The 18,337-nt window shown below is 39.1% G+C and overlaps 2 protein-coding genes across 3 annotated transcripts in view; one reads left to right on the top strand and one right to left on the bottom strand.

Moving 5' to 3' along the window:
• LOC110064171 (neural cell adhesion molecule 2-like) lies at positions 1–9,251 on the bottom strand. The gene is made up of 7 exons (XM_089286351.1): positions 8,926–9,251; positions 8,416–8,817; positions 5,226–5,513; positions 3,432–3,746; positions 2,297–2,596; positions 1,507–1,803; positions 1–1,071 (listed from the first exon to the last, which is right to left on the bottom strand). The coding sequence occupies exons 1-7, from the start codon at positions 8,984–8,986 to the stop codon at positions 959–961; spliced, it is 1,776 nt and encodes a 591-aa protein (XP_089142477.1). The 5' UTR covers positions 8,987–9,251; the 3' UTR covers positions 1–958.
• Positions 9,252–15,878: 6,627 nt separating this feature from the next.
• Positions 15,879–18,337, top strand: part of LOC110064639 (uncharacterized) — a 38,695-nt gene continuing 36,236 nt past the window's right edge. For both annotated transcript variants that reach the window (XM_089286334.1, XM_089286341.1), the window contains exons 1-2: positions 15,879–16,153; positions 16,572–18,081. In XM_089286334.1, the coding sequence (XP_089142460.1) occupies positions 16,736–18,081 (1,346 nt within the window). In that variant the 5' untranslated portion in view covers positions 15,879–16,153; positions 16,572–16,735. The remainder of the gene's footprint in view (positions 16,154–16,571; positions 18,082–18,337) is intronic.

The following is an 18,337-nucleotide window of genomic DNA, read 5'->3' as shown; positions in this document are numbered from 1 at the left end:
CGGAAGTTTCGAAATCGTTTATTTTATTAAACATCAATGACTTACATAACAACTGCAAGGCTATTAACAAATTTAACTGTCAATTTACCATTTGTTTTTACAAAATAATGTTATGTTTTCTGTTAGGTATAAATTGGAACAAAAAGCACATTCCACCCTCTTTTAGAGGGGTAGTGATACAAACGTTAATTAATGAGCTGTTTTTAGTAAGGTTAACCGGCTTATCACTGACAACACACAACAGTAAAATTGAAAACACGAGGTATTCCTTAGATGCAAAAAAGTTTTCACTCGTGAAATTTTACAGTTCTCCTCTCAGCAAGTTAAGTAATCTATCTCTTGTTTGCACGCCGTTCTAAACACACCTGGATTCCTAGCAACCGTAAACTGTCCACACATAACATGACACACAACGTTTGATTTGCACTAAGAGAAGACGATCAGTGCGTGACACTAAAAAAAAACGAGCACAGGTGAGACTTCAGAACACCCTTAAATATCCTAAATCTGCAAAAAAAAAAATTCGACCATGCTTCATGTTACAAGTAAGGATCTATCCACTGAAACTCATGTCATATATACAAGGTATTTAACACGGGCGGCGTTGAAATTGTTTTGCTGATAGGGTATATCATATCGTTTTGTATTTTACGCGAAGCATCCTGATGCAGTAACCAAAATCAAACCGCAATTAAACACAACGTGTATTTTCAGTCTTCTAAAGTTGTCTAATGGAGGCACAATTCAAGTGGATTCACAATTCACATTGTCCAATCAAGAACAGCATTAGCAGATCACTGGATTAGTCTATTTCCGGAGACTACAATTCGACTCAGACAGCCAGCGCTTGCTCTTCATTGACAAGCAAGAAATGCTTCCTTTGTGTTCTTTCGTCTTTATATTTGAATGACAAAAAGACAACTTGGAATGGAGATGTGTAAGATTGGAGATTGGTAAGTTACGCCAAAGCATACGACAACGCTGATGGAAGTAGAAGCATTCCAAGGAAACCAGATGATGTCATTGATGCTCTGGATTTATTCGATCTTGCGAGATTTTTCACATCTTCATCTAACAAATATAACAAGAAAACAATATATCTTTAGCAGTTTTGTCCCGCTTGACGCGCCTTACATTGTTAAAAGTTTGTATTTAAGGCCATTGTTGATTTGAAACTGTACAATGTGCCAACCTCCATTTGATCTTGTTTGCTCAAGAGGTCAGTAAAGATAGTTACCAGTGTTATTCCTTTACCCCGCCCTATAGAACATCTCAGTAAGTCGTCCTAGTAAATGCCAACATCAAGGATATACATAACTCACACTCAATGGAACCCTCCCTCCACGCTTTCTGCAAATCTAAATAAAAGATTTTTTTCTCCCTATCTAACTCCCTTCCCCTTATGTACAGCCATGCTCGCCCGATACAGAACTAATCCTGTACAGGTACACTTATGCACCAGGCGGAGAAAAGAGCATTCAGTGACACCTTCTATCTCGTACTAACCTGTGAATTTAACTGTTATAACTGCTGGCTTTCCCACACCCAATTTATTCACTGCTGTCACTCGAACAGTGTATGTTTCGGACTTTTTCACTTGCAATGAATACTCCGTCTTTTCTACTGTCGCATTAGCTGCAGTGCTCCATTCCGTTTTCACTGTCTTATGTTCAACAATGTAATGGCGGATTGCCGAGCCTCCGTCGTAGTTTGGGGGTTTCCACACCACTTTGATGTTAGGTCTGTTTTGCTGGTCGTAAAACACTTCTCCTTTGACCAAACCTTGTGGTGCGTCTGGCTTTTCTGCAAAAAAAAAAAAAAAAAAAAAAAAAAAAAAAAAAAATTAAGGACACACTCGGGCCAAAGTTAACCACAATTCTAGAACGTATCGTAATTTCCGTAACACAAGGCGATTTAGAGTATAGGCCCTCCTGATTACTAATCAAAAGCAATGATATCCCCACCATGAAATTGCACAGTGCCTATTTAGAACCTGGAAGGAGATAGGCAGCATGAAATTAAATGGTCTTGTCCATCTAAGCCGGGTGAGGACGGGGTGGTCGGGGGGGGGGGGGAGGGTAGAGCGCCCATAACGAGGACATAGACTTCGGGTTGTAGTCTACGGCCAAGTATCCACGGTGATCAGTTTCCTCCACAATCGAACAGCCAAGAGCCAAAAGAGGAAATGATATCGCTGTCCCTGCATGTGTGTCTTTTCAGTAGTGGCATTGCGTACTATTTTTTTTCTTTAGAAACACAGGCAGATGAACATGTAACTAAGGTGTTAAAAGGATACCTGCGAAAGCCGCGGTAACGACTTCTGAGGGGGCGCCGAATCCAAATCTATTCTTGGCGGTAACACGAACTTCGTAAATGTAGGCCTTTTCGTGTTTACTGATTAAGATGTAAGTGTTGTTGGTTTTCAGTACTATGGCATCAATCCATGGCGAACCTTCTTCTTTATACTCCAATTGATACTGCAACACAGGCGAACCGCCATGTTCTTCAGGTGGACTCCATGAGACCCACACGTCAAAAGGAGGCTGTTGTTTACGAACTAAACTGTTTGTCAGGTTAAGAGGAGCAGACGGAGAACCTAGTAAGAAATGAATCAGCTTCAGTTAAGCTTTCAAACGACTGTTGGTAAACATCATTTGGCCGGCTGTGTGAAAGCTTGAGAAACTTGGAGCCTGGTGCTGTACCCTAACCATGCTAACGACTCAAAACGACACCTTTTTTTTCAGTCAATCGAGTTCTTAACAGAATCAATTGAGAATTCGGCTATAAACTTTCTATACCGTTATATTTATCACTTGTAATCTTTAATGGGTTTTGCACCTTTTACTAGTCGCAATTTTCCTTGCGCTTGGCGCCGTTTGCATGTTTTCCCACCCTTGCATCTGGATTTCGTGTTTTCTCGTGCTTGCAACTGGATTTCATGTTTTCCCGCGCTTGCAACTGGGTTTCGTGTTTTCCCGCACTTGTAACTGGGTTTCAATTCATGTTTTCCCGCGCTTGCAACTCGGTTTCATGTTTTTCCACGTGTGCTTCACAGGGGTCAAATGCTCTGGTTTCCACCAAAACTGCCACTTATAAATGTTAAAAACTTTTGAAATCCTGCACTTTCCAGCCAATAGTTTTAACAGTCATGGAAAACCTAAGCTATCCACACCAAATATACATAAGAATTTCATACTTAACCATTTGGGTTATCAGCTCCTAATTTGGTTAAACTGCTCTTTAGTAACCACAACAAAAAAACAGTAGAATGTGTGTCTTACTGATGTTAAGAAAAAGAAACTAAAATACTGTCAAGGCATTCCTTACTTGTGACGATCGCGCCACACTATAACGAAATGCTGTCATAGTATAAGAAAATTTTCTTTTTCAAGAAAAAAACAACAACAACAACAAAAAACAAACAAACTCACTGAAAAATGATACTGGAACTACACGAGATCGAAAACCGCGACCGACTTTGTTGATCGCTCTGACGTCAACATGCACCTCGCGTGGATAACCGCTGGCTTGGAGCTTGCAAATCACGTGCTCTCTGTAGTCGTTGACCGTCTCACTGATCAAGATCCTGTTGAAGACTGGATGTTTATATTCCACTATGTAGCTTGTTATCGGTGTGTCACCATCATCCACCGGGGGCTCCCATATGAGTTTGTTGTGCACGTGACAATCGGTATTATTGCTGCGAATCTCCTGTACAGTGACGTTCACTGGTTCCGTAGGCTTGTCTGGCAAGATAAATGTTAGAGAAAGATGAAACTCTCAATAAGGAGCATAAGAATAAACCAAAAACACGTTACACGAAAACAACTGACATCCCCTACCCTCTCATGAAAACATTCTTACACGAGCCGTACAGTAGCTCTGTACGCGTGTTATACATCACGGTACATTATTTAGCTACGGTCTTCTGCAAAACCTCAACGTTTAATGGACAACGATGGCGATTTTTCCATGGTCAGTTCTTGATTAGTTACTGAATAGACTCAGGAAGTAGCTAAATTCGCGAGAAAAATTTACGCTCATTTTTTTTATTGGTATTATCGTCAACACTGTGGCAGCTTAAGGTTCTCAAGCTGCTCATGAAACAAAGAATGAGATTAGGAACTAATCAAAAATCCGTAGTCGCCTTCAAATATACCCGGGGTGCTTTCCATTTGCATGAAAACTCGTTCCGTTGAAACTCAAATGGAACGTTCCATTCCAGTAGAAATTTTTTGAGAAAAATGGAACGCCTTCAGAGGTTTTGCTCTTTCCTCCTTTTTTCCGGAATGATGGGGAAATCACTATTAATCCCAATTGCTTTTCCACACTATTACAATGCTTCTTGATGAAATACGCGGCCATTCCATTGAGAAATGAAATAGAACAGTCCTTTCCACTGCAAGATACGTTTTCAAACGATGTGAGATGGTTCGCGTTCATCCTGTCTCATCGCCTCCTCCAGGTGTTCAGATAGTTGGATAGCCTGCGAAAGCAGACGTATCTCCGGCTGTCGCTTGTCTCCGCCGAAATTACATCTGCGTTCGCAGGGCTATTAACTGGGGCGCAGCGCGAAAAATGGGGCACGAAAAAACAGGGAAGAAGCGGGACGCGGGAGGGCGTTTGCTCCTTGCATTAAGCTTCTTTCTCCTTTTTTTCGTATCGCCGTTTATTCGCGCTGCACTGAAAGTGGCTACCCGTTTGATTTTCTTTGTTGAATAGTTGTACCGTTGGCATTTACAAAGCAGTCCTTCGAACTCCTGCATTCACCAACAAATAGACCTTGGAATTGGTGAAGGTTTCTGTTAACGAATAGTTTAGCGAACAATGTAACATTATTTTGACACATTGTCTGGCGCGATTTCATAGACTTAATTGCCACACGTTGACCTACGCTTCAGGGAAGAGATAGCCGATACTGATCAAAAAGCAGGATAAATTATTAGAAAGACTTTGAGGAAGTTTGGGGATTTCGTTAAACCCGTCACACTTTAGTTGCTAACTGCGGCGAAAGTGTGTTCCAACGTCTCTGAGGGAATCCCCGTCAAGTGAAGGCCGAAAAAAAAATCTGAGTAATAATAGCTTTCACATAAATCAAAGCTAATTTACTCCTCTGGATTTTTTTTTTGTTTTTTTGGTGGGGGAGGGGGGGGGGGAATCGGTGGGAGTCGGGGGGTGAAGCGGGGGAGGGGGATAGTGGAGTACAACTAAGCGAAACCACTCACGCAGTCGTTTGATGATGATATCCAGCGTTTGAGTTGTGGTCTCCGTTTTCGCTGTACACCTGACTGGATTGAATTGCGCGTCCGTGTCAGTCACCACTGTCTTCTGACTTAATTCACGGTCCTTGAAATAAACCTCTCTTCCGGGTAGCACTTGACCATTAGACCTATGCCAGTAGAATCGGACCGTGGAGTTAGTGATAGCCTTCCTCACAACGCATTTCATGGTGATCCTGTGCCCTTTCCACGATTCGATGAGCACTGTGGAATTTTCGCGATCTATGATTATATCTGAAAATAGCAAATGTGTTGTAAGAAAATGAATCTAAAATCTTAAAGAAGCTATTCAATCTGAACTAAGCCCATCGCTTGTTTTTGTTTTATTTGAATTTTTAACAATAGAAGGCCTCGTCCACCCTACGCCGGAGAATTAAAAACGCTGTTTTCACTCGGAAAACGCATCAAATGTTTTCCGTCCACACTACGCCGAAAAAAAAAATGCAACAATCACCGGCCATTTTGGATTTGAGTTTTTGAGGAAGACTCGGGCAGGGAACTCGCATGAGTATCATAACATCCTCATTCTCGAAAGGCTCAAAATGTTTACCGTCCACACTAAAACGCATGCGCAAAGCCAGCGCATTCGAATTGTTCCGGTTTGAAGAGCGTTTTCGAAAAAGCTCCGTTTTCAAAATGTTTTCCGTCCACACTAAAACGCAAAGCCGGCGTTTTCAAATTCCTCCGGTTTGAAGAGCGTTTTCGAAAAGCTCCGTACTTTTCAAAATGTTTTCCGTCCATACTTAAACACAAAGCCGGCGTTTTTTAAGTTCGTCCGGTTTGTAGAGCTTTTCTTGAAAGCCCCGTTTAAATGACGGACTGATTAGTGTGGCCGGTAGGCCTCAACAGAGAATTAAACCACCGTTCTCTCCGGCGTAGTGTGGACGGACGGGGCCTTAAATACCGTAAAATGATACATCGGACTTGCCCTGCAAATAGCTGAGCAAGACCAGTGGAGGAAGTTCTGCGCAAAAACGAATACATATAAATATAAAAAAAAAGTGCTGATAGTCTTAAAATAAAGGAACGTCCTCGTGTTGTCTTTGTATTTTCTGTTTGAACGTTTTTTTTAAAATTTAGCTCATAAAAATTGAAACGAACAGCTACTGCCTGCATCATGTACTTTTCCAGGCGTTTGCTTTGTCCCTGAGAAACAGAAACGCCTGGGTACAAGCGCTTACATTTAACCAAATATGGATATAACTTGGGTGCAGCACAGTCAATTTTTAGAAAACATAATTGCAAAAATGATCACAATTTCGTAATTATGTTAATTTTTAATCACTGACATATCAGAGACTTAATCACTCGGGTGTTACACGGAATATTGGGCACAAAATTTAAGACGTCAATTTTTTTCTTTAAAATTCCTTTTCTCCAATCGGCCATACGCAAAAAGCGTTTTCTACTCGCACATAGAGAGAATAGAATATACAGAGAATAGGATACATAGAGAAATTCATCAACCTTTTGGAAGTACATAGATACGAATTTTAATTTGAAAAAAATGCGAACAACATATTTCATGATCCATCTCTCTATGACTTTGATTGAACTGAACAGGCGATTCTTATTAATAGTAATATTTTCTTCATCTTTTTAATACGTCAAAATGCAAAAGTTCGGATGTATCACCCTTTTCTTTTACTCAAAAAACGTCGTGCATTTAAATATAAATGAAGAACTTTACACCTGGTGTGTTGAAATGTTTTTCACTTTAATGTTCTTGTTCTCTTTCGCTCCCTGTCGAATTTTGCTGGCTGACCTTTCAAAAATAAATCTCTCCTTTGTAAACATTGCGATAAGCTAGCGTTTTTAATAGCTTGAAAAATTTATTTCAGACGAAACTCCTGTAGATCGAAACAAAACATCCTGTCCTGAGTGATGAATATGAAAGTGTGAATACATTTGCGAGATCACTTTGATTATCATAAACTGATCGAAACGAAAAATGAAAAACTAATTAATTATGCCCCACATCACCATATGTTCCTATATCTTCAGATTATTATCAGTTCGGAGGCCGCAAACCTTGACATTCTTGGCTTTTATACTGGCCCGGAACGTTATTTTTGCCGTCTGTTCGAGTTTGCTGTAGATTTAAACGAAAATGGGCACGGCAAAGCTATCGACATTCGACACTTTTGAAGATCTTCAGCTGCATTTCACGATTCCACTAGTTCAGATTTGTACATGAATTTTTCTTATCACAAACCAACATTGACAAAACAAATCAATCAAACACAGTTTTCCTGTACTATCTGATTCAAGTTTCGTTGTTTTCTACGGCATGTTGAAAGATTTCCACTAGACAAAAGAGAACCACAAATAAATTGTTCGTCCCACGTGTGTCTCAGTTTTCCGCCCTCATCAACATATGCAAACACGCCACAAAGCCCACTGTACAAAATATACGAGCAAGGTTCATAAAAAATATGAAAATAAAAATTGTTTTCATAGCATGCTTTCCGCTAGAAATATCAAAAGCGAATCTAACTTTTAGGGTCTTATGTGTTCATTCAAAAAACAGCACTATATGAGACTTGAATATTGAATTGACTTCCAAGAGGGTTCGTTAAATATTTAATGTGACAGAGTTAAATAAAACGCCGAAGGGTTTCCATTATAAACGAGTGGTTGTGTTCCAATTTGCTTTGGAAAACGAAGACCTACAAAATTGCTTTTCTTTCATGTCTTTTTGTCCAACGCAGGTTGTAAAGTTTTGGTCGAGTTTCTGTGTAAATAAAGCGACTCATGATTTTCACACGTTGTCAACAAAATAAACAGCTCACGTTTTTTAACATAAAAGTACGTTACGAAAAAGTGCCTAATGACAGTAGACTTAGCATTGATAAGAGCTGTCTGGATAAAAATTCTTTAATGGAAAAAGTGACGAAAATCCCTCCATTACGAACACAACCTCCATTACTACATCGCGACGTCTCCACAAGTTTACAAAACCATCGCAAAATTACATCACGAAAAACAAACAAACAACAACACGAAGCGTATATACAAGAGCTAAATAAGTGTTTATCGGCTCTGAGTCAGTGGCTGTCAGCACGAGATATATAATTCCCTTTTCAGTTAAACATAGCAACATAATTACATAAATGAAAAAACGAACTACACTCACCCACCACTTTTATTTTAACTTCGTCGTTACCCGGCATTCCGTCGATCCGATCTTCAGGTTCTAGGTAGCAAAAATATGTTCCAGCATCGCTCATCGTGAGTTTTCTGATCTTAAAACTCGCTGTCTCGTTTTTCAACACACTCACTCGACCATCAAAGGGAGCTGTGACTTCTCGATCGCTTTTCTTATTGAAGGTGACAACTCTTGTCAACACATCTTTCCTGATAATGACAACATCTGTAACACTTTCGTTCGCCCGGACCTTGATCCCGAATTTTATGAATCGTATCTTGTTTGAAGGATGGGTTGAATACTCCCACCGAAGAATTGCATCACTGCCGACGAAATGTTCAGAATCTTTTGGGCTTGTGGTCCAATTCACAGCGTCGCTTGCCACAGAAACTGCGATGAAAGTACACAGAAAAAACTTATCACTAAGGTTCATCAAGGCGACTTCAAACAGGCACGTGCAGAAAACAAGTAGGCCGCTTCAAAGAGAAAATTACTTACCTTTGATAAAACTTAACAAAAATATTAACACGTGCATAAAAGGGAGGAGTTGGGTCGCCATATTTTCGACTTTTGCAGATTACGGTAACGAATGTCAGTTTATCTCTGAAACGGTAAGCAGAAGTCGCCTCTCACAAAATACTCACTTGCCGCAACATTATGACGAACCGAGTGAGGCGCGCTGATTGGTCGAACCAGGGCACGTGACGTGTTTTTAAAACGCCTCATTTCGAAATAAGTGTCAGCTATTGTAGTCTACGATTCACCGTTTTATTCGAATCGGAGAAAACGCTTCAAGAATCTAAAAAATCCTCGAATAAAATTTCAAAAGAGCAATGCTTCCATTTTGCCTGTCATGGTGTAGCCATATATTCGTTCTAGGAGGTTTAACTAAGTTTTTTTTTTTTTTTGAATTAAAATTGACTCTTATTCCGCTTTTGAACGCAAGTGTGTAGTGAAAAATCTCGAGAAAAGTCGAGATCAGCTCTGCCATTTGATCCTTTAGTTAACTATGTAGAAGGTCATAAGAATCAGGGTATAAAATGACCAGAAAACAGACTGGCTATTAAAATCGAACATGGTACCACGAACATGTGGATTGGCAAAAATTTGTTTTCTCTTAAAGGTTTGTTAAAAGTTCTTTTCAAGCTGCCTACAGTATGTAAATGCTCAACTGCAAAACTCCAACGCAAATTAGTGTTAGCGGTAGGAAAGATGAGAAGGTGAGATATCTATATAATCAGGAACCATAATCGGGGACGGATGGCTCCTGATATAATCCTATTTACATTTGTATGGCACGAAACACTTCTCTGAAAAGAAAAGGAAATTTAACGCGAAAAGTAAACATCATCCCAAACATCTGTTTTTGCTAAATGGGATGTTTCGGCGGGAAAATATTGGCGCGGCACGCGGTTTCTCGGCAGGTGTTACGCCACAATGTCACTTTATTATGAATCTTTGCCTATCTTTTTGTTTTGTCTTGAACTAATATGTTTTGCCCTTAAAAGGACCTCTGAATCTAAGAGTGTAACTAGAAATGTTTGAAATGAATTTAGAAAGTTCTAATGAGTGATCAATGCTTGTCTGATATGCCATCTGACGGTGACTGAATTTTCGATGAATGAATATGATAAAGCTTGTTGCACTTGGTACTGGCGGAGGTGGGGCGGGGAGCGAGGTGGGTTGGTACTAGTGTATTGAACACTAGCTGCGGTTGAACCTTATTCCGTCAGGGATTTTTGACCGGAGGGTGTTCGTTTGAAGTATAGAATATTAGAAAACACCCTGTAAGAGACCCCATGCTACTAGGAAGCTGTGCCTAGTTAACACTTAGATGATGAGCGCGAGATTTCGTCTATGAGGTGATAGTTGATGAAGCCTGTAGGTCGAATCAGCCATCACCCTGCACCCCATAGAAATCTCCAGCTCGAAACCTAATTGTTATCGTAGAATTCTAACTGAAATTCCTTGAGATAATGACTTTGCAAGTCTTTATCTATACATTAAGGATATGTTTTGATTTAGCGCAATCACCAGCGAAGAAAATTGGTTTTGGAATTTGTAGCTGTGTACGCGCGCTTATCAGTTTATTCAACAATTTTGAGGTTATAAAACCGCGTAATGGTGAAATTCCTTCATTTATTACTCTTAGAGATTTAATTATCATTAATGTTTCTAAATAAATCATCCTCATCGGGAGACAGATTTTGTAGACGACTTCCACCCGTGTCTTACTAATAAATTAACAATACGACGTTTCTGTGGAGGGCGTATGGGTTGTTAGTCGCCCGTGAAAATTTTATAGTCTAAAAAACGACGAATATTTGCCTGAGAACGAATTTCGAGCTTTTATATTTGTCTTTTAGAATATTAAATCTCAAAGGGTAACTATCAGCTTTTATAGTTCGCCGCTAAATATTCTTCGATTCTTCTTGGTTTAAATTGATCACGGGACGCGATAGTGTTCATCTGCGGAGAGACACTATCAGCCCATAGTGTCCGTCCGAGGAAAATACCAGGATGGATAGTACTCGTCCGTGAAAATGTTTCTGTAAACAAGCGGGCTTCTAGCTAGAAAACGAACAAATGAAATTGTATTAACCCTTTGACCCGCAAGCGCGCATATACACTCGCTGAGTGGTGGTGTTCTTTGTACGACTTGTGACTTCATCAATTGAAATGTCACTAAATATTCTTGAAATGCAGATAGTAGAGCTGGGATAGATCTATTCGCACAACAGTCGATTTTGGATATCGACCACATTCTGGCGAAGCAAATTAATTGACAAACAATCTTCTCAGTTTTGGTGCAAAAATGGTTTTAAAATGGCCCATTATACGTATAATTGATCAAGGTCCCATTTCAAGGCTTTGTCCATAAATAAAACCCAACTTTTTACGGCAGCCAGAACGAATATGAAATGTAAAAAGGAGCGAGAGTAAAAGGGCCGAGAAAAAGGAAAAGAAAGGGGCAAGAAAAAAATTCGCAAAGGGCAATCCCCCCCCCCCAAAATAAAATAAAATAAATAAATAAATAAATAAATAAAGTAAAAATAAATGTCCAAATTTTGGCTTATGCGCATGCACGCGTCGAATTAAAATTTTGTACCTTTTTGTGCCTAATCTCCTAGAAATTTATCTATTTGGTAAAGAAAGTAGCTTTTTCAGCAAAACTGAGTCACGTTTAGCGTCATGGCAACCAGAAAAAAAAACTGATTTAATGGTAAAAAGAGCATTTTGGGGGAAGTTTTGAGGGTTAAAGGGTTAAGTGGGTTTTGTTCTGTTTTCTTTTTCCAATTTTACATTTGGCTTTTACGGGTGTCATCTAAAAAAGGTGAAAATAATCCAATGCGACTTTTGAACTGGCGCACGGAAGAAAATTTAGTGGTGAACAATAAAGACAATAGGGTGTTAATGTCTCGGAACTATCGCTTCGAGGGCAAAGGATGCTAGTTTTAAGAACATCAAATTTCCAAGGGACAACTATCAGTCGTTATAATCCATCAAATATTTTTGCTCGCGCGCGATTGGTTTCAACGCGCCACGTGACCAAATATTCCCCAGCTGAAACTGGGGAATATCAGAGTGATGTTTCCCAATTTTCAAAACCGTGCGTGTTGCCAAAAAAATGTTTGAAGGATAATAAACTCAATAGCCTCCATTTGGCTCGAAAATAATTATGCTCTGATATTTGTCCTCGGACATAATCTGTTCCTTAAAGCTCACAGTTTTTCTCGAGCCACGCTCTCGGAAAACTGTTCGCTTTTCGGAACAAATAATGTCAGCGAACAAATATCCGAGCATATGCATGTCGTGTTTTAATACAGTGTAATACCACGTTTTGACGTCATCTGTGATGTATTACTGAACAGACGCAAGGCATCGTAGAATCTATTTGTTAAACAAAACGGCGAAGAAGGAGATGTCAAAACCTAACTTTTCTCCACAAGCTTGAAACCTCTGCGTCCGCCTGCCGTTTTACTGTGCCGCTGTTTACCGCGTTTAACAAGATCGATATGAAAAAAGCTACTTCTCCGAGAGGGCACTGTTATCTGATAGTCACCCGTGGGCAGGCTATTACCTCATAATGATCGTGCGAGATCATACCACGTGATCAGTCTTGGCCAATGGCGACAAAGGAAAATTAAGTGGTGAATTATAATGGCTGATAGTGTTCTGTAGCTCACCAAATCAGATTACAGTGTTTGCAGAAGTAAGAGAACGGAATTCTACTAAACCCAGATACAAACAAAGAACTAACACGATCTGCTGAGGTAATGAAAGTAGTACAGTTGATAATCCAAATAAAAAAAAGGGATCTGTCTTCAGTTCTTATCTCGCAGTGTTTTCTGAAAGAAATAGAAAATATTTTTCTCCGTCGTTCCATCTTGTCATCGGACATCCTTTCCAGTAGTTAACCGCCAATACGTAATACTGGCATCAAGTTGCAATCTTTGGGACGTTTGGGGTTTTGATTATTATGTATTCACTTATTAGATTCATTTATAGCAGGATATCAGTTATTCATATTAACGGCAGATAATCTTGGACTCAATTTCAAAAGCTAAGCGTCTTTGCCTGGCACACATAGTCTAGTATCACCGGCATATATTTTCATTTACAATAGGGTCTTACATCCCTCAGATCATTTATATAAATTAAATAGAAAAACAAACAAATAAACAAACAAAGCAAAATATGCATATGTCGGCTTGAAGAAAGAAATGCACCATTTAAAACTCGGAAAATTCGCTTGCTTGTTTGTTATTGTAGAAATAAACTTTTTTTTTCCAAAATAACGCACAGCATTAAAAGCAACAAGTGCCGTCACGGGGCCGTAATAGTTATGGGCACGTGAGTCGTGTTCCGCGTGGAGCACGATCCATGTAATAAAAACATTTAAATCAATCTTTGCAAAAGTATTCAGTTTTTACTTTATGTAGTGGGTCCAAAAAATATATATTTAAACTTGTTGTAAATAATTTATACTATTCCATAGCAGAGATAATAATATGAAAAAAACAATTCTGTTCGGGATTCTTATACAGCTAGCGATCCGCAAAAACTATTTCATTGTATCATATTTTCTTTCAGATTTACAGGGAGAGGGGTGGAGTGATGACTTTCGAATGTTTTCCTCTGGGTTGTACAAAATATGTCAGGCGTTCGTCGTCGATGTCATGAGTGATATGAATGCGCTATACTTTTTTCATCGTTATAGTTGAGGCCCCCCACGGCCGGGAGCTGAGCCCGGGAGCTGAGCCCGGGGGGGGGGGGGGCACTCCCATATAAAAAAGACGGGGCCTCTAGTCGTACTTTTTAGGAGTTAAGAAAAGCGGTTTTGGTATTTTTTAGGGTCTTCCGCCCAATGCGTTGTTTTAGAATTGGGGCTAAAAACATTTCAAGCCCATCCCACGAAACAGGATCTTGGTATCCCTAAGAGATTCTTTTCAAAATATCGACAAGCACTCCCGTCTTTTTTATATGGGAGTTCCCCCCCCCCCCCCCCCCTTGGGGAGTTGAGGTATCTGTGTTAGATTTGTAATCAACTCATCACTGTTTCCTGGGTTGTGAGAGGCGGTTTGGACCTTATAGCTAGCACGCTGGATACCAGCCCCCAGCAGATCTCAAAGTTTCACCGCTATCAATGCCCTATTAATGGCCGAAAATAACGCCTCCGATAACCAGGACAGGTTATGTTGTCAAGATTGTGCAAATCGGTTTTCTACGCGCCTTGGTTTTGTGCAGTGTTGAAGGACCGTACCTTGATAAAAATTTTGAATTTACTTATTTATTTCAAGTTCCAGTTAGAGGCTATGAATTGAAAAAAAAAAAAAAAATAAATAAATAAATGAAAATAAATAAAAAAAAAATACATCAATAAATCACAGTAAGAAGACGCACAATTTTTCGGATTTTGCCTCGGTAAGAATTTTAGTTTGGCTACAGTAAAATTTGTTGTTTATTTTTATCGCTTGTGGAATGATCTCCCACCAACTTGTGGAAGAACCCCTCAGTTAGAATATTTTCGATTCAGTTTAACGAAACATTTTCCCAACTAAATCACCTTTAGGTGACCGTCAATTTCGGTGCAAAGATTGTTCTAAAAAGAATCATATATACCTCATTTAGATTTTAAAAACACTCCACTGCCAGGGGACTTTCATATAAAGAGGACAGGAGTGCTCATCGTACTTTTTAGGGGTAAAAGCGCAGTTTGGTTTGGGGTGTTCAGCCTCAAAAGGTCCACAGCGAGAGCTTTCACGGGATCTTGGTCCTCTTATAGGTTCTTTTTAGAATTTCCGACGAGCACCCCCGACCATTTTATATGAGAGCCCCCCCCCCCCGGGGGCTCCACTATCTTCAAATATAGTTTGTTTTTATAGATAAACACTTGCAGAAAATATCGATTAGGACGACAATCTGCCGCATGTACGCATTCGGCACTCTGCCGCATTCTACGGTTTAAAGAAATGAACTTAAGATAAAGATAAGCAGACAGCAATTCCAAAATGACAATTTGTAAAGTTGTTACTGAATGTCTTTTCATTTACTAACAATTTACAATGTGAAGCCACTTCATTTCAAATTAGGACGTATTTTGTCTGGTTTTACTCGTTAATCCAAGAGACAGCGCTATTAGGAACATATTACAGTATTTACTATCTCTTTCTACAGTTATTTCACGGCTTGTCATGTAATATGATGATGGTCAATAACCAATATTCTGATTTGTTATTGGTCTGTTAGTTTCAGGTCTGATGCGCCATGCTTAGCCGTTAGGTAGACTTCCTATAACGAGTGAAGAAAAAAATATGTTCCAGAAATATTATTGCTATGTGCACGGCCAAGAGAAAATGAGGGTCTCTCAATTTCTCTTGGTACGGCTTAACTCGCTTTCAACTGCACACATGTAGAGAGTAAGGAAATATAGTTTCCTTGTGCATGTTCAATCTAAAAATTGACATCATTTGAGTTATGTATTCTAAATGACTCATTCAAAATTTTCAAACGTGTAATTTCGTTGCTGTGCTTGCGTAATACGAAAAAATTCTTTTGCTCTGATCATAGAATCCAATTAAAATTATGTATTTCCATGGTTGCTTGGTTCATAAACAAACAATGATATCATTGTTTTCGTAATCGTGTGGTTTAATATAGTCAGAAACAACAGTGGGATATAGCTATAAATAAATTATGCAAATACCTAGATAACATGCATCCAGAAGTACGGCTAAATTAAAGTAACAATTTTTGCTATTGAAGCTATGAAATATGGTCCCTCAAAATGCAATGCAAGGATAAGATTTTTTTTTTTTAAAAAATACTAGAAAAATTATTGTAATCAAAGAAAAAGACAAAAATATCAATAACGCTCGCCTTTGTCCAGCGGTTGTTTTGGTCTATTTGCTAGTAACCATAACAACTATAACTACTTCAATAGCCACAGTACAAGGGAAAATGGCGGATTCGCGCGAATGGTTTCCGGATACACGACCCTTTTGTCTTTCATGCTAATATTGGGCTCATAACGTCAATCCGTTTGTTTGAACTGTAGCGCATTTTACGGATAAGAAAGTGACGTAAAATTTGCATTTTCATAGTTCGCTTTTGTATAAGTTATCGCTTTAATGCGAGGTATGTTTTTACGAAAATTGGTTTACATGTACATGTGGCATGTGGCACCGTTCAACACTAACTTACCAGCAGTTTTCTCATACAGAAGGTAAGGCAGTGTTTGTATAGCGGTACATCACAAACTCTAAATTTTAATTTGAGTATGTCAGATCATGAATTTATTTAAAACGAGTTTATCTTAGGGTGAATGAAAGAAGCATAACTCTGGGATTCATTTCTTAATGTGGTCGTGTCACCTTTTTTACATCGAACCTGTAAGCTTACTTTTTGTAAACGGTAATTTTTAAGCGCAGTCTGTTGGTGCTTGGGATGATCACTTTTATGTTAATCTTCGCCGTTCAGTGAGTACAGTGGTTTAAATTACATTGCCTATGTCACGTAAACCTAGGGTTAACGATGTTGTGTTTATCTTACATGAATTCTCGTTTTCACATCACGATTAAATAAGTGTGAAAATATTGCAAATCTTAATTTGAGTCTAAACTGTTTTCTTGCTTCAACTGTAGGTGGCCTACTCACTCTGCCCAGGATGTTGCATAAAATATCGAGAGGATGAAAGCTTAATTTGTTTCATGTGGAGGTCTTCCCCCACCATTGTGTGGTTGTTTGTAACCTACATTTATATACACGATCTCCTTGTGACATTTACTTCTCAGCTTGTCATACTAAAATGGCACTAGAATTTGGTGGTCATGGATTATCGATAACCTCAGAAGCATTCCCTCCATCACTTGCTGTGATCAAAGGAGGAGACTTGCTAAATTTGACATTTCATTTGGATTATAATGGGACAGAAGGTGGCTTGTTTGAGAATTCTTCTGCCTGTCAGTCTCTCAAGAACAGCTCCGTGTTCATAAATTTTTTAATCACATTGCCAATTGTGTTTGACATAGTAAGCCCAACAAACCAGACTAATCATTCTGGAGTAGTTAGTACAGATTTTTCAAACTGTTCTTTCACTCCATCTTTGGATGTAAACTCATCAGAGGTTGCCAAGATGAACGTGCCTGGATTTAATGTGTTAGAATTTAACGTCTCTTCACAAAATGTTAGTTGGACGTTAGCCCTCGACGTGCAACTCAAATTGTTACATTCAGCTAAAGCTGACAGCTTATTGAATATAATTGCAAATGTAACTCTTTTGAACGTATTCAGTCAAGTTAGCATTGCAACATATAGAACAGCAATTCCTGAAGATCTTCAGCTCAGGGCAAATGATACTTCATTACCAGAGACACCAGGTGTCACATTAACATCAGCAGAGGAAATAACATTTGTTGCAAGCTTCCAACTTCCCAGGCTAACAACTTCAAATCTTAAACTTCAGCTTATGCTTCCTACATTCAGAAATTCAACACCCATGAAATTTCTTAGTGGTTCTGTGTTGAGCTTATCAGAAGGTGTTGAATCAAAGCTGCTCCGTGAAGGACTTGGACCCCTCCTGAGTGTCAGTCCTTCTATGTTACTACTGTTTCCGCTTTCCAAAAATGTTGCAGAATTTGCATTTGGCGACACTGTGAACATGGCGAATAAATCTTCTAACGGGACCATAACCGTGAAAGTTACTGGTGCTGTGGAGTCTTCACAAGGAGTGTTTAGTCCAGATGCTGAAGGGAATGTCAGTTGTATTCTCATGTATGATTCACCTAGCAGCATACATAATAATGCCGAAGAAGCCTTGATCACTTTGAAGCTTGGTCAACCATTACTTGAGCATCATTTAAATACCAAATATCCTGAGTGTTGCTATGAGGGGAAAGACAAGATGGAGCTTCAGTTTGAAGTTAAAAATCCTAATATTTCTACGGCCCCAGCACTGAATGTCACAATCGATATTTCAGTTCCATCTGTGGACATAGAAGTTCAGAGTTTTTCCGCAATGTTGTGTAGCAATATCTCAGTTTCCAATGTGACTGGGAATCAAAGTCTGGAGTCATATGAGGTCATATGTACAGATTTGAAAGGAACTAATATGCTGACAAATTCTAGCTCTGGAGTAACAATAGAGTTATCAAGGTGAGTTATCAATAATAATAATAATAATAATAATAATAATAATAATAATAATAATTACTTTATCCATACTCTGCTACAGAAGGGATTGGAATTTCCTGGAGGTGGGGGAAGGGAGGGGGGAGGGGATTCTGCACAATTTAAGGAAATGTATAAAGCCTACTAGGAATTTCTAGAGGGTTTGGGGTGGGGGAAGGGGTCTTAAAAAATCCCTTCTGCGGGGGAGGTCTGGAACTACACATCACCTGTTTTTCCTAGG

The sequence above is a fragment of the Orbicella faveolata genome, unplaced genomic scaffold, assembly GCF_042242905.1.
Source record: "Orbicella faveolata isolate gen_17 unplaced genomic scaffold, um_ofav_v1 contig_1, whole genome shotgun sequence".
NCBI classification, from domain to species: domain Eukaryota; kingdom Metazoa; phylum Cnidaria; class Anthozoa; order Scleractinia; family Merulinidae; genus Orbicella; species Orbicella faveolata.
This window is presented reverse-complemented; position numbering and strand designations above follow the sequence as displayed.

Bases quoted from the DNA above. Each gene is read 5' to 3' on its own strand.
- LOC110064171 (XM_089286351.1), bottom strand. From the start codon at position 8,986: ATGGCGACCCAACTCCTCCCTTTTATGCACGTGTTAATATTTTTGTTA. The intron at 8,818-8,925 runs GTAAGTAATTTT...CTTTCATCGCAG, and splicing joins TTTGTTAAGTTTTATCAAAG to TTTCTGTGGCAAGCGACGCT. The intron at 1,072-1,506 runs GTTAGTACGAGA...TATATTTGTTAG, and splicing joins TATAACAGTTAAATTCACAG to ATGAAGATGTGAAAAATCTC.